This window comes from Macaca nemestrina, chromosome 17, assembly GCF_043159975.1.
Source record: "Macaca nemestrina isolate mMacNem1 chromosome 17, mMacNem.hap1, whole genome shotgun sequence".
Taxonomy (NCBI): domain Eukaryota; kingdom Metazoa; phylum Chordata; class Mammalia; order Primates; family Cercopithecidae; genus Macaca; species Macaca nemestrina.
In genome coordinates this window covers 82,308,599-82,333,317 of record NC_092141.1, presented here as the reverse complement: position 1 = coordinate 82,333,317, position 24,719 = coordinate 82,308,599, and the positions used below count along the sequence as shown (strand labels likewise).

At 52.2% G+C, this 24,719-nt stretch overlaps 1 protein-coding gene across 3 annotated transcripts in view; it reads left to right on the top strand.

Moving 5' to 3' along the window:
- Window positions 1-24,719, top strand: part of LOC105469102 (sidekick cell adhesion molecule 2) — a 309,641-nt gene that overhangs the window by 236,400 nt on the left and 48,522 nt on the right. For all 3 annotated transcript variants that reach the window (XM_071083534.1, XM_011719697.3, XM_011719696.3), the window contains 13 exons: window positions 8,476-8,671; window positions 8,859-8,957; window positions 9,391-9,582; window positions 11,313-11,434; window positions 12,140-12,249; window positions 12,381-12,531; window positions 15,228-15,465; window positions 16,296-16,411; window positions 17,062-17,251; window positions 19,592-19,690; window positions 20,666-20,860; window positions 23,106-23,307; window positions 24,598-24,701. In XM_071083534.1, coding sequence (XP_070939635.1) covers window positions 8,476-8,671; window positions 8,859-8,957; window positions 9,391-9,582; window positions 11,313-11,434; window positions 12,140-12,249; window positions 12,381-12,531; window positions 15,228-15,465; window positions 16,296-16,411; window positions 17,062-17,251; window positions 19,592-19,690; window positions 20,666-20,860; window positions 23,106-23,307; window positions 24,598-24,701 — 2,014 coding nt within the window. The remainder of the gene's footprint in view (window positions 1-8,475; window positions 8,672-8,858; window positions 8,958-9,390; window positions 9,583-11,312; window positions 11,435-12,139; window positions 12,250-12,380; window positions 12,532-15,227; window positions 15,466-16,295; window positions 16,412-17,061; window positions 17,252-19,591; window positions 19,691-20,665; window positions 20,861-23,105; window positions 23,308-24,597; window positions 24,702-24,719) is intronic.

Below are 24,719 nucleotides of genomic sequence, written 5' to 3'. Positions count from 1 at the left end.
TTGTATCAGTTCATCCATGAATGTTTCTGGAAAGAAATAGTATAGATGAGGTCTCTATTTAAAACAAAACCACAGTAACCACATTATCATTATGATGGCTAAAAATATCAGCAGGCCCTGTAATATCATCAGATATCCAGTCAGCCTTCAAATTCCCTTGATTGCCGCATAATTTCTGTTACTCGTGGTTTTATTTGCTTCAGGATCTAAATGAAGTTCACACAATTGCAGTCACTTGAGGGGTTTTTTTAGGTCTCAGTTGATCTACAGATTCTTTCTTTCTCTCTCCCTCTCTCTTTATTGTAATTTATTTGGGAAGAAATTTAGTCATTTGTCCAACAGAATTTTCCACTGTCTGGATTTCGCTGATTGCATCCCTGTGGGGTCATTCAATGCATTCCTCTAAACACTATAGTTACAGTGAATTGAAACTTAAAGCTAGAGGTTAATCTGATTCAGGTTTGATTTTTTGTTATGCGAAATATTTTACTTCTGGGTGTGATAGCTCACTCCTGTAATTCCAGCACTTTGGGAGGCCGAGGTGGGTGGATCATGAGGTCAGGAGATTGAGACCATCCTGGCTAACATGGTGAAACCCCGTCTCTACTAAAAATACAAAAAAAAATTAGCCAGGCGCGGTGGCAGGCGCCTGTAGTCCCAGCGACTCGGGAGGCTGAGGCAGGAGAATGGCATGAACCCAGGGGGCGGAGCTTGCAGTGAGCTGAGATCGTGCTACTGTACCCCAGCCTGGGCAACAGAGTGAGACTCCGTCTCAAAAAAAAAAAAAAAATTAGCCAGGTGTAGTGGTACATACCTGTAATCTCAGCTACCCAGGAGGCTGAGGCAGAAGAATTGCCTGAACCTGGGAGGCAGGGGTTGCAGTGAACAGAGATCACACCATTGCACTCCAGCCTGGGCGACAGAGCGAGACTGTCTCAAAAAAAAAAACGAGAAGAAAAGAAATATTTTACTTCCTAGATGGCATTATGTATTTTGATCAGAAGGCACAAAGTCCGGCTGTCTCTCTTACTGTGAGGTCAGCCACTGACAGTCATCTATGAGCTATCATTTCAATAAGGGTTATAATATGGGGATAGGCAAATATTATAATTTCTTCTTGACTTAGTAACTGAAATGCTTTCAAAAAACAAGAATTTTCCCTTTATCAACTTTTTGGCTACCTGAAGTTTCAGTTTATCTAGGAAAAGCAGGGTAAGTGTTCAATTCTTTTCCCTTATTTACCAATTTTTCATATAATGAATTGGTTCTGGCCGGGCGTGGTGTATCACACCTGTAATCCCAACACTTTGGGAGGCTGAGGCAGAGACTTGCTTGAGGCCAGGAGTTCAAGACCAGCCAAGGCAATATAGTGAGACTCCCCCCCATCTCTATTTCTAAAAAACAGAAAAAATAAATAATAAATGGATTCCTTATTGTCTTCTCAGGTAATAGATGAGCTTGGGTTGGAGGGGGACATCTTTCTGTTTTGTTTTGGGTTTGGTAGTACTATTAGATAACTAAGGATTTTTTTTAATACAAATCTGACATATTTCAATCTATTACCATGATTATGCTTCTTGAATGGTACTGGGTGCTGCCAATTCAGTGGTACAAATGGACCCATCATTGACCTCTTCAACTTGACGGTGAGCCCTCTTGATGTGGCCCCAGTAGTCTGATGGCTTCCTTGCAATTTGGTATAACAAGGTGTTCCCAACTATTATATATACATTCCCCTCACTGTGCCAGGCACCGGCCATTTCTTCAAGGGGCTCTTGTTGCTTTTAGAGAGAAATGATAGTTGTAGATATCACAGTTTCAGCACTTGCAGTGCATTTATTCCAGAAATGGTTGTTGTTTCTAGGCCCTGTTAACGGCTAGCTAAACAATACTTTATTTTTTAAGATACTATAGATACTCACACTTTCAATTCCATTTCATGATAACAGACTAATAATCTCATTGGTCTTTTGTCTATATCTCTTTTGTCCATACTGAAAATCCAGTTCCTATAATACCAGCATTTTACCCACCTACATTATCCCCACAAACATACACAACAGTTTCAGAATAGTCATATCCACACTCTGATTACTCAACATAGTTTCCGATTATTGCCGTTCTTCTTGTTCCTAAGGTATATCCCTCTAGGGATGGACTTCACATCGCACTGCTAAGTCTTCTGAAGTCATTTCTCTCTGTAATTTTGCCACAGCTCAATACTCTATTAGGTTCATTTGCTTCATTGTGGTTTTGATTTTTAGGGATTGATTTTTTAATTTAATTTTGTTCCATAATTACTTTGAATATTTACATAATAAAGTCAAATCTACAAAGCAAATTCAGAGAAAATCAGCTTCAATCCTTGTCCTCTCACACCCCATAAGTCTGATTGCTTTCTGTTTTCTTGGTTTGGTTTTTTCTTCCATTTTTTTTTAATATAAATGAGTACAGGCCAGGTGCGGTGGCTCATGCCTGTAATTCCAGCACTTTGGGACGCTGAGGCGGGCAGATCATTTGAGATCAGGAGTTCAAGACCAGCATGGTCAACATGGTGAAATCCCATCTCCATTAAAAATACAAAAAAAAGAAAAAATTAGCTGGGCATGGTGGCAGGTGCCTGTAATCCCAGCTATTCAGGAGGCTGAGGCAGGAGAATCGTTTGAACCGGGGAGGCAGAGATTGCAGTGAGCCAAGATCTCGCCACTGCACTCTAGCCTGGGCAACAGAGCAAGACTCCATCTCAAAAAACAAACAAAAAATATAGTAGCCATGGATTCCACATCTGTGGATTCAGCCAATCTCGTATGGTTCTGAAAATATTCAGAAAAAAATTGCATCTGTACTAAACATGTACAGACTTTTTTGTCATTATTCCCCCCAAACAATACAGTATAACAACTATTTACATAGCATTTACATTGTGTTAGGTATTATAATAATCTAAAGGTGATTTAAGGTATATAAGAGGAGGTGTGTAGGTTACATGCAAATACTACACCATTTTATATCAGGGACTTGAGCAGCTGTGGGTTTTGGTATCTGTGGGGGGTCCTGGAACCAATCGCACATGAATATCAAGGATTTGCTGTACAAGCCTACATAAATGTGTGTGCTCTCCTTCTCAGATAAGTGGCAATGTACTTTCCACATTCTTGATCGATTGATCTATCTATCTATATATATATATAGAGAGAGAGAGTTTGTTTTTTTGTTTTTTTTTTTTTTTTGAGATGGAGTTTTGTTCTTTTGCCGGAGTGCAGTAGTGCAATCTTGGCTCACTGCAACCTCTGCCTTCCAGTTTCAAGCAATTCTTCTGCCTCAGCCTCCAGAGTAGCTGAGATTACAGGCGCCCGCCACCACACCCGGCTAATTTTTGTATTTTTAGTAGAGATGAGGTTTCACATATTAGCCAGGATGGTCTCGAACTCCTGACCTCGTGATTCGCCCACCTCGGCCTCCCAAAGTGCTGGGATTACAGGTGTGAGCTACTGCGCCCAGTCCCTTTATTATTATCATTATTTAGAATATATTTTGGAGGTCACTCCATAAAAGTATAGAGATACATCCCTTGTTCCTTTTGACCCCTGTATCCTCTGCTACCATATAGATCTCCCATAGTTTAATCAAGCAGCCCCCAAGTGATGACATTTTGGTTGTTTCTAGTCTTTTACTATAACTACCCTTTCTGCAGTGAATGACTTTGTGCATATATCTTTTTTTTTTTTTTTTTTTTTTCTGAGATGGAGTTTCACTCTTGTTGCCCAGGCTGGAATATAGTTGTGTGATCTCAGCTCACTGCAACCTCCACCTCCCATGTTCAAGCAATTCTCCTGCCTCAGCCTCCCAAGTAGCTAGGATTACAGGCACCCACCACCACGCCTGGCTAATTTTTTGCATTTTTAGTAGAGACGGGGTTTCACCCTGTTGGCCAGGCTGGCCTCAAACTCCTGACCTCAGGCGATCCACCCACCTCAGCCTCCCAAAGTGCTGGGATTACAGGCGTGAGGCACCGCGCCCGGCTTCTTCTTTTGTTTTCGCAGTATAACTTTGGACTAGATTCCTAGAAATGAGATCGTTGAGTCAAAGGGAAAATGTGTAAATAATTTTGCTACTATTGCCAAATACCGTTCATTCAATTTATTTTTTAATATTTTAATATTTTATTTTATTTATTTATTTATTTATTTTTTTGAGATGGAGTCTCGCTCTGTCGCCCAGGCTGGAGTGCAGGGGCGCAATCTCGGCTCACTGCAAGCTCCGCCTCCCGGGTTCACGCCATTCTCCTGCCTCAGCCTCCTGAGTAGCTGGGACTACAGGCACCCGCCACCATACCCGGCTAATTTTTTGTAATTTTAGTAGAGATGAGGTTTCACCGTGTTAGCCAGGATGGTCTCGATCTCCTGACCTCGTGATCTGCCCACCTCGGCCTCCCAAAGCATTGGGATTACAGGCGTGAGCCACTGTGCCTGGCCTTAATGTTTTAATTTTTAAACCTAAAATATGTGATTCAAAAAACCAAAAAAGTAAAAAATAGTAAACAGATAGTGGAAGGCCTCCATCCCAGTCTCCCACCTGCCTGGCTGTACTGTGGCCAACTCCAAAACCCTCCTCACTCCAGGTGGCCGCTGTCGGTGCTTTCTTACATCGCCTTCCAAGTTGTTTTCTGGAAGTCTGCAAAAGGGTAGAGGGAGAGAGACAGAGAGAGAGGATTTCTCTCTTTTTTTTTTTTTTTTTTTTTTTGAGGCAGAGTCTTACTCAGTCGCCCAGGCTGGAGTGCAATGGTGCCATCTCGGCTCACTGCAACCTCTGCCTCCCAGGTTCAAGCAATTCTCCTGCCTCAGCCTCCCAAGTAGCTGGGATTACAGGCATGTGCCACCACCCCCGGCTAATTTTTGTATTATTAGTAGAGACAGGGTTTCGCCATGTTGGCCAGGCTGGTCTCAAACGCCTGACCTCAGGTGATCCACCCGCCTTGGCCACCCAAAGTGCTGGGATTACAGGCATGTGCCACCACCCCTGGCTGATTTTTGTATTATTAGTAGAGACAGGGTTTCACCATGTTGGCCAGGCTGGTCTCAAATTCCTGACCTCAGGTGATCCACCCGCCTTGGCCTCCCAAAGTGCTGGGATTACAGGCATGAGCCACAGCGCCCAGCCTGACTTTTATTTTCTAACTTTAGTAGCTAGATGCCATATATACCATCCCACACCTTCAACCCTATTCAGGACTGCCTCCACCAGGGACAGGAGACATTTCACCTGCTCCTCCCTGAAACCCAGCAAGGCAGCTGTTTCTATCCCCTAGAATAGCCTGAGGCTCAGAGTGGTCAAGTGACTTTCCCTGAGTCCCACATTAAGTCACAGAGCTGGGTTCAGGTTCAAGTGTGCCAGCTGCAAGGCTGCCCTCCTCCCACACCCTCCATCAGCAGCACCGCTGCTCAGTGACAAGGCTTGCCTCCCTGGGCCTCTGCTCTCTAAGGGAATTGCATGTCCCAGGAACCCAGGTGTACTGCTCATTCCCCAGAACACACCCGAGCCTTCTCAGGGGAGCCCCGTCTGCTTAGAACCTGAGACTAAGGACCTAGTAGGGTAAATCAACGCTGAAACTGACTAACAAGGAGAAGGCACAGAGTCGTCCTAAAGAACACTCATCTCAACATCTCGCGTACCTTTGAGAGACAGAAGTCATCAGGAAAGGTCTCAGGGTCCACAAATTGAGCCAGCTCTTTGTAGGTCCACGTGCCAGCTCCTTAACCTTCCTGAACCTCAGTTTCCTTTTCTGTAACAGCATAGGACAATGATTTCCATCTGCTCCTCATTGTGATGATTAAATAAGGCCAGGCACATAGTAGGAGTTCAACAGGTGGAAGCCCTGTTGTGTGTTGAGCTGAGCACTAAGGTTCCATCCCACAGCTGCCCAGAGCCCAACCTCTTTAGGGCAATGAAGGACACAAAAGGGAATTTTACTCTTTCTCTCCCTGGACCTGAGGTGGGGAGGCCTCCTATCGCCAAGCCTCCTCCTTTTCACGTGCAGCTGGAGAAGGACAAGTGGCTCACATCCCAGAGTAAATTTTTTTTTTTTTTGAGACAGTCTCACTCTGTCGCCCAGGCTGGAGAACAATGGTGTGATCTCGGCTCACTGCAAGCTCCACCTCCCGGGTTCACACCATTCTTCTGCCTCAGCCTCCTGAGTAGCTGGGACTACAGGCGCACAACACCACACCCAGCTAATTTTTTTGCAGTTTTTAGTAGAGACAGGGTTTCACCGTGTTAGCCAGGATGGTCTCGATCTCCTGACCTTGTGATCCACCTGCCTCAGCCTCCCAAAGTGCTGGGATTACAGGTGTTAGCCGCCACGCCCGGCTCAGAGTAAATATTTTGAAACAACCACAGGAACCCGTGACCCTGCTGCCATCTTGGATCCAGGCATCAAGCTGTAGGAAAATGAAGTCAACAGCGTGACTCCACAAACCCCACTTCCATTACCCTGTGTGCTTCCTCTGGGTCATTTTTGTGGGTAAGGCCTGGTGATACTGTTTTAAGGCATCTGTAAAGACACCCTTTTCTCTTTATTTAAAAAAATGGTAGAGATTATAATTGGCCTAAGCCCAATAAAATAATATTTACCCAGATTTTATACTTGCTAGGGAACACACCACACAATTAATTCTAACAGCATAATTAATTTGAATTTACATTAATTAAATTAAATTAAAACATTAAACTTGTTTCTTAATCTACTCAAAAGAAGTTCGGCAACATAATTGCTATGAAACAAGATAATCGAAATACGGAGGATATTTAACATACTTATTAAATGCCACTTAGTATTTCTGTTTAGTATTTTGAGGGTCTAATTAGTGTCTAATTAACTTGCTATAGGCTATCTTTTCACAATACCAATTAAATTTCAAAACATCCTTTATAAATACACGGCCATGAAAAGGAGAAGATTAAGCATTGTTATAGGCACGAGTTAATCGGGAGACGTTGGCGTGGTATTGTTTTATATCTATAAATACCCGTGCTTATTAAAACTCATCAAGTGTTGCTTTTCACCATTAATTGCTATTTAATCAACTTCAAATAAATGAGGAAATCTCTGAAACCAGCTGTCATTATTGGAGACAGATGAAGGGCCCAGAAACAGGAGCGTGAGGTGAGAGCAGGAGGCGAGAGAAGCGGGAGGGAGCGGGGGCCGGGTACAATCTGCAGAGGGGAGATTAGCAAGAACTTGAGGGATTTCCACATAGGACTTTCCTGCTGATGCCCCACCTCTGCTTGATATTTAAGATGGAAATCCCAACTTAGAAGGAGTGTAAGAGGATAATGGTTACCCACAAACTGAAGTTCCCAGCTCTGTAGGAAGTACCCTTGGAGAACTCCAAAGACAAAGCTGCCCCAGCTCACCTGGGGCAAGATGTAGGAGCTCGGGGCTTGGAATCCCAGAACCAGCTTCCCCCTACCTGTGTGAGCCTCTTTGATCCTCAGTTTCCTCATCTGTAAAATATAGGGTTGGGTTGGGCACAGTGGCTCACGCCTGTAATCCCAGCACTTTGGGAGGCCAAGGCGGGTGGATCACTTGAGGCTGGGAGTTTGAGACCAGCCTGGCCAACGTGGTGAAACCCCATCTCTACTAAAAATACAAAAATTAGCTGGACATGGTGGTGCGTGTCTGCAATCCCATCTACTCAGGAGGCTGAGACAGGAGAATTGCTTGAACCCAGGAGGCAGAGGTTGCAGTGAGCCTAGATCATGCCATTGCACTCCAGCCTGGGCGACAAAGTAAGAAGACTCTGTCATAAATAAATAAATAAATTATAAATAAATAAATTAAAATAAAATAAAATATGGGGCTGGACCGAGCATAGCGGCTCATGCCTATAATCCCAGCACTTTGGGAGGCTGAGGTGGGAGGATTTCTTGAGCCCAGGAGGTTGAGCCTGCAGTGAGCTGTGATCATGCCACTGTACTCCAGCCTGGACCCCATCTCACAAAAGGAATACAGGGCCGGCTTCGTGGATATGCCGCCTGTGCAGTCGTCCAGGGCCCCATGTTTGAAAAGACCCCACACTTAGTTAAATGCTCTGCTGCTATCATCTTAAAATTCTTAGTGATTTTTGAACAAGGGGCAAAACTTTCATTTTGCACTGAGCCTGCAAATTATGCAGCTGTTCCTGGTGAAATGCCACCCTCTCGGTCTCTGTGAGAATTCAGTGAGAGGCGGCCCCTGGGAAGTACCCAGCACGGTGCTTTGCATAAAGTCAGTGGCTCAAGAAGCAGAGAAGTGCCCCAAAGTGAATTCCAGTGCCCCGTGGTTTCCCTGCACTGCCTGTCCCTTCCCTCGGAGGAGACACCACAGGGACTCCAGTCCCTGGACACCATCTGTTGATTGGCCCAGCCTGTGGGAGAGTGCTTGGCCTCCTCTGGAACCTTCCTGCTGCCCTGTGTGACTTGCTGGCCTCTCTGCAGCTGATCGCCTGGGAGCCGGAGCAGGAAGAGGAGGTTACCATGGTGACCGCCCGGCCTAACTTTCAAGACAGCATCCACGTGGGCTTCGTGTCTGGCCTGAAGAAGTTCACCGAGTACTTCACCTCGGTGCTGTGTTTCACCACCCCCGGGGATGGGCCACGCAGCGCCCCGCAGCTGGTGCGCACCCATGAGGATGGTAGGCACCCCCCAGCCCTGCTCTCTCTGCCCCACCCAAGGCCAGGCTGGGTGCCCCAGGCAGAAGGGCAGCCCGGGCTTATCTCGCAGGCTGAGGTACCCCCAGATTACCTCAGGCTGTCTCACAGATGGTAGTCTCTCTCTAGCTCTAACTGGCCTTGGGGGGTGGGGGTCCTTTTGGGGTGCAGTGCCTGGGCCCGTGGGACACCTGAGCTTCAGTGAGATTCTGGACACGTCGCTGAAGGTCAGCTGGCAAGAGCCGGGAGAGAAAAACGGCATCCTCACAGGTAGGCACCGCAGTGTTTCTGAACCAGAGGGTAAGACAGGGCTGGAAAGGTCAGAGCTGGTCCATCCCCTGCCTTCGAGCTACTTTTCACCCAAACCCTTGAAGCCAACCCACGCTTTCTTAGAAACTATTCACAAGAGGCTCTCAGCACCTCCACTTGATTACGCATCCCAGAGTCCCCAGCCCCACACCTTCAGCCACAGATCTCAGTGGCTGCCATGATGACTCATTATGTCCCCTGCAATTCCCTGAAGTGCTGGCATCCCACTGAGGCTACACCTGAGACCCAGGGCATGACACCAGCAGCTCCCACCTCCCTTGGCCCCATTGCTCCCAATGTGGATCTAATTGCCAGCCTAGTGGAGAAGGGAGAAGTGGGTCAGGCCAACTCGTGATCACAGCCAAGCTCATGCCAACACGGGGGCTCTCCCCAGGGTACCGGATCTCCTGGGAGGAGTACAACCGAACCAACACCCGTGTGACCCACTACCTGCCCAACGTGACCCTGGAGTACCGTGTCACGGGCCTCACCGCACTTACCACCTACACCATCGAGGTGGCCGCCATGACCTCGAAGGGCCAGGGCCAAGTGTCCGCCTCCACCATCTCCTCTGGGGTGCCCCCAGGTAAGTGCCCACTCTCAGTGCAGGACTCTTGGAATTCTCCTGAGCAGCATCCCATTCCAGAGGCCCCTTATTGGCTCGGCGTGGTGGCTCACGCCTGTAATCCCAGCACCTTGAGAGACTGAGGCAGGTGGATCACTTGAGGTCAGGAGTTCGAGACCAGCCTGGCCAACATGGTGAAACCCTCTCTCTACTAAAAATACAAAAATTAGCCAGGTGTGGTGGTGCATGCTTGTAATCCCAGTTAATTGGGAGGCTGAGGATGGAGAATCACTTGAACCCAGGAGGTGGAGGTTGCAGTGAGCCGAGATCACACCACCACACTCCAGCCTGGGTGACAGGGCCAGATCATGTCTCCAAAAAAAAAAAAAAAGAGTCCTCTTGTCTTTCAGGAATACCAGCGTTCTTCCCACGGGCTCTCCCCTTCCCTTGTGCTGTGTGGGTCTGGGTCCTCTCAGAACAGGCTGAATCCCCGGGATCCCAGGTCTCTGGACAGGGGCTCCCCTGGCCCCCTGCTGTGTCTTCCCACAGCTCTGAGAAAAGCAGAGGTCCCTTACCTTGTCTCATTTCCCCACCAGCCCCTCCCTTCACCCATTTCTCACAAGATTTCCACACCAGGCAATGGCATCTGTGATTCGGGGGAAAAATTCCCGCTGCCGCCCAGAGTCCACTTTCGATTCCATCGTGTGGAAGTGTTGGTTGGGAGGTGGCAGAGCACGGTGGGAATACTCCTAGGCCTGGCACAGAGAGCAAGCCCAGGTCCACTCCCAGCTCTGCTTCTGCCAAGCCCTACAACGTTGAGCAAGTTCCGGGTCCCCTCTGTGCCTCAGTTTCCCCATCTGTATATATGGGAATTTGGACTGAATAACCATGTGGTCCCATCCAGATCAGGCAGGCAGTGCTTGTATGACCTGCCAGCATCCCTCCACCTGCTGTGTAGATGACTGGGCTGCCTGAGCCTCAGTCAACCCCCAGTGATAAATACAGCCATGCTGGCAAATACGTATGTAGCGCTCACAGAGCATGGTGTTAGAAGCTTTGCACACATTGACTCATTTAATCCTCACAACAACCCTGAGGGAGGTGTTGTTATTACCATCTTCGTTACCAAGGAGGACATGGGGGCACAGAGAGGTGGATAACTTGTGCAAAGACACACAGCCTGTAAGTAGTGGAGTTAGATTTAGACTCATTCTGACTCCAGAATCTGTGCTCTTTCTGTCTTCCTGAGCTCCAAGAGCCCCAGGGTTCCTGGCCAGAAAATAAGCTTCCCCCTGTCCCCATCCATCCTGTCACCTTCCTGAGCTGTCATTAGGCTTAGGAGGGTGCAGGAGATCTGTGCGGACGGAGGGAGGATTGGTCCTGTTTGGTTTCTTTCTCAGCCCGGCTTGGTTTGAATGCAGCTTTCAGCTTCCTTATGAGCCCCTCACTCACATCCAGAACTGCCAGGAAGAAGGAGGCATCCCAGCCCCTGTTTCCTGGCCCTGAGCCCCCTCTCAGCCCTGGGAGATCTCCCTTGGCCCGCAATTCTGTCTCAGCCTCCTGGCACGAACATGGTTCTCCGTAAGACGCGGAAACAAAGACTGTGGGTGGAATGAGGCCGTGGCTGTGCTTCTCCTCGGACATTTCCAGGAAAAGCGTGACACACAGCCCTCTCCATGCCCAAAAGTCGCATTTGACATGGAGGGCTATTCTCGCCAGATCTCCTTCCCCACCCTGTTCTCCTTTTCCAGAACTCCCAGGGCCCCCCACCAACCTGGGCATTTCCAACATTGGCCCCCGCTCCGTGACCTTGCAGTTCAGGCCTGGCTACGATGGGAAAACCTCCATCTCCCGCTGGCTGGTGGAAGCCCAGGTAGGGCAGGCCTGGGGCCTGGGCAGCAGCCCCCGCCAGGGCACCCCCGTGCTCTTAAGAGTGCAAAAATCTTATGTGTGTTTCAGCCTCTGTGAATTTTCACATGCAACTCTCAATGGCACATTATACCCCAAATGCTCACACTTCCCAATATTGTCTCCAGCTCCCCCTGCCCCTCACCTGTGTACATGGAAAAACACACACATTACAGTCCCCTCCTGGGTCTGGGGGTGCCTAGAAAAATACCCAGGTGCTGGAAGATAAAAATATCTGCCTTGGCTGTACCCTGGAATCATCAGGGGAGCGTTCAGAAGTGCCCACACCTGCGTCCCACCCACAGACACTCTGATTCTGATTTAGCTGGTTTGAGGGGCAGCCTGGGTCTCTGGAAGTGCCCCGGGATGTTTAGGAGAATCACCTGGGCTGCTTGTTAAACGCACAGATTCCTGGGCAGTGCTCCAAGAATTCTGACGGGCCCAGGAATATGTTGATCACAAGCATCCTGAGAGATTGTAAGGCAGGAGGGCTGAGTCACACTTGCAGTCGTGTTTAGGGGCCTGGAAAGATGGTAGCCCCATTTGGTGCCCTCCAGATGAGCCCCGGGATCTGAACCAAGTTCTTCCCTGGCAGGGCTTGTACCGGGGCTTAGAGCACCCTGTGTGAACCCTGTAGGCTAGACAGGCCTAAGGTCTTGCCCTTTTCCAGGTAGGCGTGGTCGGGGAGGGAGAGGAGTGGTTGCTGATCCACCAGCTCTCCAACGAGCCTGATGCCCGCTCCATGGAGGTGCCCGACCTCAACCCCTTCACCTACTACAGGTAACAAGACCGGCCTGGGGAGAGGGCAGCAGCCCCAGGATGGGGGGGGGGAGGGGCTGTGGCCCAGACCAGGACAGGGTTGAGAGCTGGGGTCCTGCCCTTACCATCTTTCTCATCTCTCACCGCCCCAGCTTCCGCATGCGCCAGGTGAACATCGTGGGCACCAGCCCCCCCAGTCAGCCTTCTAGAAAGATCCAGACCCTGCAGGCACCCCCTGACATGGCCCCAGCCAACGTGTCTCTGCGCACGGCCAGTGAGACCAGCCTGTGGCTGCGCTGGATGGTAAGGCTCCCTGGGGGGCAGGGGTGGGACCTCTCCATGAGCTTCCGGTCATTGCCTCCCAGAAGGTGAGCACTGGAATTCCTATGGCTCCTTTCTCTTCTCTTTCTCTTTTCTTTACTTACCTGGTGAGATGCCTGATAATCAACATCTTAGCCAAAGGAACAAATACCCCCCGCCAATGAGAGGAAGGAGCTAAAAGATACTGTTTACTGAGCATCGCCAAATGGCAAGCGTTTTAAAATTTTCATCCCATTTGATCCTCCCAGTAATCTTACAAGGGACACATGATCATCTCAATTTACAGCTGAGAAAACGGAGGCTCAGAGAGGTTAAGAACTTGCCCAAAGCCACACAGCTCCAAGTGGCAAGTCTGGGATTCAGGTGCCACTGTGGCATTCAGAGAGTGTGCCCCAGATCAGGGCTATGTGTTGAGGGTCATGACCCTGGGCCATCCTGCACGAGGTAGTGACAGTAATATGCCGAGGCTTCCTCTCCTACCAGGTGCTACTCTGACAACAAGCCTGTGACAGCAGTGATCCTGGTCCCCATTTTGCAGATGAGGAAACTGGGGCAGAAGAGAGGTCAGATAACTTGCCCAAGGCCTCCCACATCCTCCCACGTGCTTTCATGAACAGCAGGGCTGAGGTCCCAACCCAGGGAATATGTACCCGCAAGTCCACAGCCCTAACCATTGGGCACACTGCCGTCTCATCCTCTGGAGAACAGGAAAGGCCATTTCTCCCCACCAGGTCCTCTGGAACATCGTTTCCCAGCACACGTCCCACAGAGCAGCAATCCCAGGAGGCGCTTGGAGCAAACAAGAATTCTTAGACAAATAAATGAGGGGATCAGCACTGCATACCACAGCTCCGTAGAGAATCCGGGAACACTAGCATAGCAGGAGCCCTCTTGACCCCGCTTCCCCAGGCCCGTCTGACCACACAAACCCTTTGTTTCCATGTAAGATCTTACTCGTTGTGCAAAACACAACTTGCAAACATACCACACTGTGAAGTCATTACTGCCGTTCCCGTGTGTGGACAGCTTGATGCTAACAGCCATGAAAGCACTTGGCACCGTCAGTCCTCACTAAATATTAGTTATTAATTGCAGTTCCCTTCCCAGAGTGGCTGGTACCTGAGCAGAGCTGCAGAGCTGTCTCAGCCCAGCTCAGTGCCCCGTGCACAGTGTGACCATGCCCACCTCCTGCCCCTTTGCTCCCAGGCATCCTCACCCCAGACTGGCTCCCTGCTTCCTTCCTCAGTTTCACTTTAAGGTTTGCAGCTACTAAAAGGTTAGAGTCTGATGCTGAGGGCAGGGACTGCATGGGGGAATAGAAAGGCAGTTGCCGCGTGGCACAGGGCCCTAGACACCACTCAGGCCCGTGCTTAATGGTGCGTGGTCCATTACCTTTCCTCAGCAGGTAAAGGAATGTGCACGTAAGCCCCATCTCTGGCTCTCGAGCCCATCGATTCCTATCTTAATGGTCTTTGGTTGGCTTCACTAAGTGTCTGCAGGAGGGAGGAAGCGTGTAGTAAGCAGGGGAGGTTGGGGCCGAAGGTGAGGAGTGGGGTAAAGTGGGTCAGCCTGGGATGAGCTTGTGGACCAAGGGCCCTCCAGAGCCCCTGGGGAAGCAGAATTGGGGGAGGTGAGGGCTGGAGATGCCCCCACCCCAGCTCTGTGCCCTTCCGAGGAGTGGAGGCCGGGCCCTGGGCTCCCCTCCCTGTGTGCACGCCTCCACTGTCACCAGCACTGCCCATGGTCATCCACACAACCTTAAGCTGGTGACCGCAGCCCCATCAGCGTAGTCCTAAGGCCCAACAAAGAAACCTGACTTTTATTTTCTGTGAGACTCAAACAAGAAGGAGGAGGCTGGTTGGGTATAGTGGCTTGTAATCCCAGCACTTTAGGAGGCCGAGGCGAGCAAATGGCTTGAGTTCAGGAGTTTGAGACCAACCTTGGCAACATGGCAAAACCTTGTCTCTACAAAACTTAGCAGGCATGGTGACACATGCCTATAGTCCCAGCTACTCAGGAGGCTGAGGCAAGAGGATCGCTTGAGCCCAGGAGGTAGAGGTTGCAGTGAGCTGAGATGGCACCATGGCACTCCAGCCTGAGAGACAGAGCCAGACCCTGTCTTAAAAAACAAAAAGAAAAGGAAAAAGAAAAAGAAAAAAAGGAGGCTGAAAATGCAGCAGGAGAGACTGAAGTTTGCTGGACAGAAGGACTTCCTGACCAGCAGGTACCCCATTCATCCTGCTCTCTGCCCATGCTCACTCCTCCAAAGGCAGACATGAGCTGAGACCAGGTGTGATAGGCAATTAAGTGTGTGCTGGCGCCTGAGTGACAGAGGTAAGCAGCAGAGACAGCAGAGCGAAAGGTGGCGGTGCTATCAGCGTGTCAGACAGACGGCCTTTGTGGCTCCTGGCTCCCTTGGCAGGGTAACAGATTTGTCACATGCACAGTAAAGGATGCCGCTTCTCTATCCTCCCTGCAGGAAGATAAGAGCCCATCAGAAACACAGTCACACAACATAAGCCACACTCGGGTGAGAGAGCCTCATGTGGACACTGACTGGGTGACAGTGGGATGGATAGCCCTGAAGGCTCCCTGGAGGAGAGGGTACCAGGGCAGTTCTTCCCTGCACAGTGGGGGGCCTGGCTCATAGCATCTTTGCTCCCCCTGCCCCACTGCAGCCTCTCCCGGAGATGGAATACAATGGGAACCCTGAGTCCGTGGGCTACAAGATCAAGTACAGCCGGTCAGATGGGCACGGCAAGACGCTGAGCCACGTGGTGCAGGACCGCGTGGAGCGGGAGTACACCATTGAGGACTTGGAGGAGTGGACGGAGTACCGCGTCCAGGTCCAGGCCTTCAATGCCATCGGCAGCGGGCCCTGGAGCCAGACGGTGGTGGGCAGGACCCGGGAGTCAGGTACCGACCCCTCACACCCAGCCACCCTGCTGCCTCTCCCCTCCTTGCTCTCTGTGCCCTCAGGGCCATCCAAGGGCGTGCCAGGCTGAAGCTGTTGTTCAAACACAGGCTGAGCTCATTTCCTCTGCTTATGCTCAATGTCACAATGATGTTGCCACATCTCCCAGCACCTGCCACTTCCCTGCAACTGTGCCTGCTATTCCCATATTCCCAAGGGGGACGGGGGTGTCCCTGCCTCTGGAGGACAGCTAAGTAGGCTCCACCATTCAAACTGCCCACTCCCCTGCCCTCAGCTTTAACCCTGAAACCCAGTGGTGCCTGAAAGACCACAGTGGAGGGATTGGGGAAAGGGTTAGCTCTCAGAACGTTCCAGAATCACTACCGGAAGCTCCTGGGGGCCTGCCCAGGGGTGACCCACAGAATGTGAGCCCAGCATTCAGGCAACCCTCATCCATCCACACGTGGTTCACTGCTCTGTGGCTTTTTCCTGGCACCCTTTAAATGACAGACAGCTCTCCTGGGCCACCCTGGTCCCTCTGCCCACCCTCTCTGCTGTGCTAGCAGGAAACGCAAGCTCATCTAATCCTAACCTGAGCAGAGAATCCTGTGGGGAGGCTCATCTGAAACCAGAAACAGTGTCTGCAGCATTCCAAAACCAAAGGCTGTCTTGGTGGGATCGTTTGCAGTTTGGGGACCATGTATGCCATGTTTCTTCCATAGAGAGGCAACATTGAACTGGCCCCTCCCTTGGCCCCCTGTCCTGGTCCATGTCCCTTGCACAGTCAACATTGGGTCCTGAGAACCTTCTCTCCACTCCTTTTCACCCACAGTCCCCTCTTCTGGCCCCACCAATGTGTCTGCACTGGCCACCACCTCCAGCAGCATGCTGGTGCGCTGGAGCGAGGTCCCCGAAGCTGATCGCAACGGGCTTGTGCTGGGCTATAAGGTGAGTCCCAGGATCCCAGGAAGTGGGGTCCCTACACTGGCCCCTCCAGCCTCTCCATCCAAGGAACCATGTTCTTATCACCCTCTGGGTCTCTGCCTCCTAGAGTAGATACTGGGGATCTGCCTGGCGTCCTAGCCAATGGTCACCATGGCAACCACAAGTCATCCCTTGTGGGTGGGGAGGCACCCAGAGAGAACCCAGGTCCTCGGGCTGCTCCTCCTCTCTTGGGAGGCCACACTGGATGCCCCCAGCCTCCCTCGACTCTGATGGACCCAGTTTTGATTTTCATTATCTTTTAGAATCCCTTTTAAAGTTGTGCCTAGTCACATGGTCCAGCCCTGGTCTGGAAGTTGGGAGATGTGTGACACAGAGCTGCTAGCTGTGTGACCTTGCATAAGTCACGCCCCATGTCTAGGACTGTCTTCCCACCTGCATGCCCTCTCAGGAGCCTTCTTGCTCTATGACTGAGTCCATCTTTGTGTCCCCAGCCCTCTGGGTACACTAGCTTTGCAGTTACCCCTGACCCTGGGGGCCAAGTCACTCCAAAGAGCCCAAGTCTACCCACCCCCTTCCTGGGGATGAGACTTATGAAAAGTGTGGATGGGTGAGACGCAGGCCCGAGGCCCTCACCCTGTGCTGGGCCCTGACAGGTGATATATAAGGAGAAGGACTCGGACGCCCAGCCCCGATTCTGGCTGGTGGAAGGCAACTCGTCTCGCAGTGCCCAGCTCACCGGCTTGGGCAAATATGTGCTCTATGAAGTCCAGGTGCTGGCCTTCACACGCATCGGGGACGGCAGCCCCAGCCACCCTCCCATCCTGGAGCGGACGCTGGACGATGGTGAGTCCAAATCCCAGAGAGCTTGGGGGAGGCTGGGAGGAGCCGCCCTTCCTCCTGCCCATCTGGCCTTGCCCTTCTGGGGTCAGGCTCTGCCCCACGGGGAGCCGTGGCCTCAGGCCTCCTGTAGGGATGGATCACTCGGAGCCACCAGCCCCACTGCAGCGGGTGCTAATTACAGCCTGTGTATCCCTGAGGACAATGCGGAGGCAGTTTGACATCTGATTTAGTCTCTTGGTCTCTCTGCAAAACAAGTGTATGGAATAGGGACTTGCCCCAGTTTTCTTTTTTTTTTTTTTTTTTTTTTTTTTTGAGACGGAGTCTCGCGCTGTTGCCCGGGCTGGAGTGCAGTGGCCGGATCTCAGCTCACTGCAAGCTCCGCCTCCCGGGTTTACACCATTCTCCTGCCTCAGCCTCCCGAGTAACTGGGATTACAGGCGCCCGCCAACTCACCCGGCTAGTTTTTTGTATTTTTTTTAGTAGAGACGGGGTTTCACCGTGTTTGCCAGGATGGTCTCGATCTCCTGACCTCGTGATCCACCCGTCTCGGCCTCCCAAAGTGCTGGGATTACAGGCTTGAGCCACCGCGCCCGGCCGCCCCAGTTTTCATTTACTTTTTTTTTTTTTTTTTTTTTGGTAGAGTATCACTGTGTCACCCAGGCTGGAGTGCAGTGGTGCGATCTTGGCCCACTACAACCTCCGCCTCCCAGGTTCAAACCATTCTCTTGCCTCAGCCTCCTGAGCAGCTGGGATTACAGGCGCTGGCCACCATGCCCAGCTAATTGTATTTTTAGTAGAGCTGGGGTTTCATCATGTTGGCCAGGCTGGTCTCGAACTCCTGACCTCAGGCGATCCGCCCACCTCAGCCTCTCAACATGCTGGAATTATAGGTATGAGCCACTGCACCCAGCCGGTTTTACTTTGTTTTTCAACTAGAGCAGGTTCACTTTGAGTAAAGGTCTGTGAAAATGAAAGTATTTTTCCTGGACACATGAACCTCCTGGTCCTGTTTGCAAAAGAATGTCACCAGCGGGCTGCAGGCGTTCATCCCTGTAGCAAAACTCCCCATCAGAAGCTGACCGATGCATCCCTTGCCCCCTCCCATCTCCCCGCACACACCCCCACCTACTGCCCCCCACAGACATTTGCAGGAGCCAGACCAGAGTGCAGAAGGAAGCCCAAATACCATATATTTGCATATGCTAACATTATTCATCAAGCTAATGAACTGTTAAATTAAATATGTTCTATCCTCCTGCCTTGACAGATATACCCTTATAATGATCTGGAAGGCCAGGTTCAAGTTTAGAAATCTCAGGCTGGGCGTGGTGACTCACGCCTGTAATCCTAGCACTTTAGGCAGCCGAGGCAGGCAGACCACTTGAGGTCAGGAGTTCGAGACCAGCCTGGCCAACATGGTAAAACCCCGTCTCTACCAAAAATACAAAAATTAGCCAGCTATGGTGGCACACGCCTGTAGTCCCAGCTACTGGGAGGCTGAGGCAGGAGAATCGCTTGAACCTGGGAGGCAGAGGTTGCAGTGAGCCGAGATCACGCCACTGCGCTCCAGCCTGGGCGACAGAGCGAGACTGGGTCTCAAAAAAAAAAAAAAAGGTTTGGAAATCTAAGACATCTTGTCATTCTGTGCTGGAATGCGGCAACACAGGAAGCGTGTCCCCTCCCCAGCTACCCCCGCCGATCCCCTGCCCCGTTCTCTCCTCACCCTCTCCTTTGACTCACTCCATTCAATCTTCATCTCCGCACCTGCAAAATAGCTACCCCTTGGCCCTCCCTGGAGGCAGGGGTGCATAGCCTACCCTCAGGGGGGTGGATGTGGGGACCAGGTCCATGCAGCCCCTGGAAGCATGCTTAGGCTCTCCAAGCAGGGAATTCCAGGGTCCCAGGATGCCAGAGCAAGGTCTAGAGAGAGGAGTGGTGCAGGCTGGGGGTGTCCATTTCCCATTACCCCACGGACACTTCACCCCATAGGTGGAAGGAAGTCAGAACAGGACCTTCTGAAGCACAGACACATCCATCCAGGGCCCACGCGCCCAGCTCTGAGGGTAGCCCAGTTCTTGGGCGTGTATACAATGAGCAGAGGAGGCTGGAGCTTCAGGTCCCTGCCAAATGACGCCTATTTTGAGGGCAGAAAGCCCCTTTGGTTCCATGTTCTTGCCCCTGGCTCCTAACACAGTGTCAGGCACAGGGCAGCACTCCACAGAAATTCACTGAGCTGGGCGGCCCCTTCCCCCTCCACCCCGCCAGGCTGCTCTCCCCGAGCTGGGCTCATCCCCAGCTGAGCAGCAGCCTCACCGGTTGGCCTCTTCTCCTTTGCCCCTCCAGTCCCAGGACCACCCATGGGCATCCTGTTCCCAGAGGTGCGGACCACGTCGGTGCGGCTGATCTGGCAGCCCCCTGCTGCCCCCAATGGCATCATTCTTGGTAAGCCTTTGCCCTTCCCATGCCCCGGCTGCAGGAAGGAGGAGGAGGCATGAGCTGTAGAGGAGGCCACTTTGTTACTGGCTGGAGGGAAGAGTAGGTCCAGAGAGCCTCCACATCCCCTCTCGAATGCGATCTTAGTGTTAGTCCTGTTAGAAGTTCCAGGGTGTCAGATTATCTTCTGGAGGGCAAGATCAGAGTCCAAGTACCCGAAGAGTCATGGGTTGGCTTTGTGTCCCCAAATGTCCCCAGGCCCCCAGCCTGCCGGCCATCTGGTAAACCTCGGACACTGTTCCTTAGCATGGCCAAGTGAGGGCACACTGGTCACTCAACACAGCTGGAAAAGAGTCCCAAGGCGCAGGGGAGGGAGGTTACAGATGGGAAGCTTCATCTCACGTTCAGGGTTCCCCCAGTACACACACCCAGGGCTCCCCCAACACACACACGCAGGGTTCCGGTCGGCAGCTGCGTGAACTTGCGCAAGTCTACTCCCCTCCGCAGCCTCAGTCCCCTCACCTTTAAAATGGGGGCTTGGACTACCTGTGCCTATTCCAGGGTCTCAGTCCTGACCTCACGCACCACCTGCCCTAGAGCAATGCCACATCCCCAAGACAGAGTGGAGGCAGGAAGGGCAAATGCGTTAGCCCAGAAAGACCTGGGCTGGGATTCCAGCTGTCACTTACCAGCAGGTGATCTGACCTCCCCGGGCCTCAGTTTCTTCACTTGGGGCTGTTATGGGGGTCACAGTCACTGTGTATAGAGTGCCTCTCCATGCCACCCACAGTCCACCCTCCCCAGGTGGCAGCTGAAGACCGGAGAGTGACCCAGAGGCCTCGGGCAGACAGACCACAGCCAAAGTGACCACAGCACGGTGGCCATAGCAGACACAGCTGTGGCTTTGGATGGAACAACCCTTCCCGGGACCCTAGGGGCAGCTTGCCTTGCTTGCCATAATAGCCATGTGCTTCCTTCCCACAGCTTACCAGATCACACACCGGCTCAACACCACCACGGCCAACACCGCCACCGTGGAGGTGCTGGCACCCAGCGCCCGGCAGTACACAGCTACGGGTCTCAAGCCAGAGTCTGTCTACCTGTTCCGCATCACGGCCCAGACCCGCAAGGGCTGGGGAGATGCTGCCGAGGCCTTGGTGGTGACCACCGAGAAGAGAGGTGACTGCCCACAGGGGCCAGGGGAGGCCTGGGGGGCAGCTGAGGGGTGCCAGCCAGTGCTCTGAGCTGCTCCTAGTGGATGGCTGGTATGAGCAGCAGTGCCCTGGGTGAGAATGGAAGGTGGGCCCCAATCTCTGAAGTCAAAGTCAGCGAGGGGTCTAGTAGACTCCCAGAGATGGGCTGCAAGTTCACTCCCAAGGACCCTGCTCTGGTCTGGTTTCCTAAACGGAAAGTGTGTGGCCAGGCTCAGTGGCTCATGCCTGTAATCGCAGCACTTGGGGAGGCCAAGGCAGGTGGATCACTTGAGATCAGGAGTTTGAGACCTGCCTGGCTGACATGGCGAAACCTCGTCTCTACTAAAAATACAAAAATTAGCCAGGCGTGGTGGCGCACAACTGTAATCCCAGCTACTCAGGAAGCTGAGACATGAGAATCACTTGAACCCAGGAGACGGAGATTGCCGTGAGCCAAGATCACACCACTGCATTCCAGCCTGGGTGACAGAACAAGACTCTGTCTGATTTAATTAATTAGTTAAGGGAGGGTTAGTGACCATCTTCCCTCTCCCCTCCCCGCTCACAGCCCTGGCCTTGTCATGACAGATGGGCGCGGGATCAGTGCTGCAGCCTGGAGCTCCAGCTGCCGCTGCACTGCTGCCCTGAGCTGGCACCTTGCCTGACCTTGGGCTCCCCAAAAGCAAGCCTTGGACTTGAGTGGCCTGAAAGGGACATTCGAAAATCCTCTCAACCTGGACCACATAGTGAGACCCCATCTCTACAGAACATAGAAATATTAACCATAGGCCAGGCATGGTGGCTCACACCTGTAATCCCAGCACTTTGGGAGGCCGAGGCAGGTGGATCATCTGAGGTCGGGAGTTCAAGACCAGCCTGGCCAACATGGTGAAACCTCGTCCCTACTAAAAATACAAAAATTAGCTGGGCGTGGTGGCGCACATTGGTAACCCCAGCTACTTGGGAGGCTGAGGCAAGAGAATCACTTGAACCTGGGAGGCGGAGGTTGCAGTGAGCCAAGATCATACCACTGCACTCCAGCCTGGGCTACAGAGTGAGACTCCATCTCAAAAAAAAAAGAAATATTAGCCAGGTGTGGTGGTGTACATCTGTAGTCCCAGCCATTCAAGAGGCCGAGGTAGAAGGATTGCTTGGATCAAGGAGTTTGAGGCTGCAGTGAGCTATGATCGTGCCAATGCACTCCAGCCTGGGCAACAGATACAGACCCTGTCTGTGTTTTAAATAAAGAAAGAAAAAGGAAGGAGGGAAAGGGGAAGGGGGAGGAGAAGGGGAAGGGAAGGGAAGGGAGAAAGATGGGAAGGGAAGGGAGGGAAGGGGAGGGGAGGGCAGGGAAGGGGAGGGGAGGGCAGGGAAGGGGAGGGGAGGGGAGGCGGAAAGAAGGAAGGAAGGGAGAAAGAAGGGAGGGAAGAAGGGAGGGAGGGAGAAAAGAGAGAGGGAGAAAGAGGAAAGGAAAGGAAGAAAAGAGAGAGAGAGGGAGGGAAGAAAGGAAGGAAGCAGGAAGGGAGGGAAGGAAGAAGAAAATGTACTCAGGAAAATCAATTTGTATAGTGCTTCTCAACTGGGGACTACTTTGGCCCCAGGGGACATTGGACATGTCTGGAGACATTTTGGTTGTCACGGTGTGGGAGTGCTACTGGCATCAAGCAGGTGGAGGCCAGGGACACTGCTGAGCATCCTGCAGTGCACAGGAAGCCCACACCACAGAAGCATCTGTTCCGAATTCCAGTACTGCTGAGGTGTGAGAAGCCCTGCAGGAGGGGCGGGGCAGTGAGGCTGGCGAGAGAAGGAAGCCAAGCTCGGGCCTGGAATGAATCAGCGTCCCTCGTCCCTCCCTCGTAGGGAAACGGCCTCATCCTGCTCAATCGGGGACAGCGCAGGGCCGGGCTCGGCCTCGTTTCAGGCAGGAGCAAAGGAGCTGGGTGGGTGTTTGTCCCTCCTCACCGTCAGTCCTTGCTTAGGGCTGCGCTGAGGAGCTGTAAGTTCCCAGATCCTAGGGCTCTGGGAGTCTGAGGGTGGACCTCTGACCCGGAGAGAGGTGCTGGCTGTACCCAGGTGTGAGAACTTGCAAGGATCCTGCGTGCACAGAATTGGGCTGGGAAAGGGACGCCGGGCATGAGCCCAGATCACCTCCTTTCCTCCCTGGAGAAAGTCCAGCCCCCTCCACTACGGCCTGGCCCACTCACCTGCTCCTCCCCCTCTGCCACCTCCAGACCGCCCGCAGCCCCCCAGCAGGCCCGTGGTGCAGCAGGAGGATGTGAGAGCACGCAGCGTGCTGCTGTCCTGGGAGCCGGGGAGCGACGGGCTCTCCCCTGTGCGCTACTACACCATCCAGACCCGCGAGCTGCCCAGCGGCAGGTGGACACTGCACTCGGCCTCCGTGAGCCACAACGCCTCCAGCTTCATTGTGGACAGGTGAGGCCCGGATCCATGCCAGCATCCCCGCCTCCCCTCTCCCCACCAGGACCAGCGGCGCTCCTCCACTGGGTAGGGGGCCTTCTGGAAACACCTCCAGCCTGCCCCCAGCTCTCCTCCTGGCATGCACCACCCAGGTGGCCTCCGCGTCCACTCTCACCCTCCCGAATTAGCTCTATCCTGCTCTCCTTCACTCTGTTCTCTCCAGAACCCTGTTAGGTTGCCTCTTAATTATCTATTTCTGAAGCCTAGAAGTCCCCCTTTAGCGAAGTGCCTGTCATCGTTCATTAGTGATTCTTCCAGCCGGGTGGCATCTTCCTCTCCAGCTTTAATAGGGGAGTGGAGTGTCACTCCGAAATTCTAGCTTCAATTTAATTCTGAGTGGGTTGTATTTTTTATATTCCAGTTGATGTGACTGGGAGTTCTGAGCAATACTTTCTTCCCCACCTCTCCCACCCCCTATAAATCTAAAAGAGAGACATTTACTCCGAGAGGAAGTAAGGCTTATAGAGATGAAGTACTGCTTAACTCTTGAGAACCTCAGCTCTTCCCTAATTTACTACATTTGAAAGAGAGGCTGGGAACGGTGGCTCATGCCTGGAATCCCAGCACTTCGGGAGGCTGAGGCAGGAGGATCACTTGAGGTCAGGAGTTTGAAACCAGCCTGGCCAACATGGTGAAACCCTGTCTCTAGCAAAATAGAAAACTTAGCTGGGTGTGGTGGCACGTGCCTGTTATCCCAGCTACTCGGGAGGCTGAGGCACGAGAATCGCTTGAACCCGGGAGGCGGAGGTTGCAGTGAGCCAAGATCGCACCACTGCACTCCAGCCTGGGCAACAGAGTGAGACTGTCTCAACAACAACAACAACAAAAAAGACTCCATCTCAAACAAAAAAAAAAAAGAAAGAGATGGCAGTTTGTGGGGCAGCGGAGGAGTTTGTTCCGAGTGGAGGCATTGGTGCTTTTGTGGCTGCATGGTTCTCCGAGGTGGAGAAGCTGCAGGCATTTTCTTCCCGGGAACCTATGGCTTACAACTGGGGCTAAAGGCACTCCAAGCTGGCATGGTCTGGAGGACCTGGTCTAGGTGCTTGGGACTCCTGGGGCCAGGTCCCAGTTTGTCCTCTTTGTAGCAAAGGTCCTTTCTGAGCTTCGGTGTGCCCTCTGTGTAGTGGGCCGGCACCCCACGCCCTTTCCCGAGCAGGGGCGGATCACGGAGACTCCCTGGTGGGGGCCTGGGGGCGAGGCCTTTAAGGAGCACCTTGGCTTATTGGCCCTGATTTCCCCCCACAGGCTGAAGCCCTTCACGTCCTACAAGTTCCGAGTGAAGGCGACCAATGACATTGGCGACAGCGAGTTTAGCGAGGAGTCGGAGTCGCTGACCACCCTGCAGGCCGGTCAGTACCCCTTCCCCA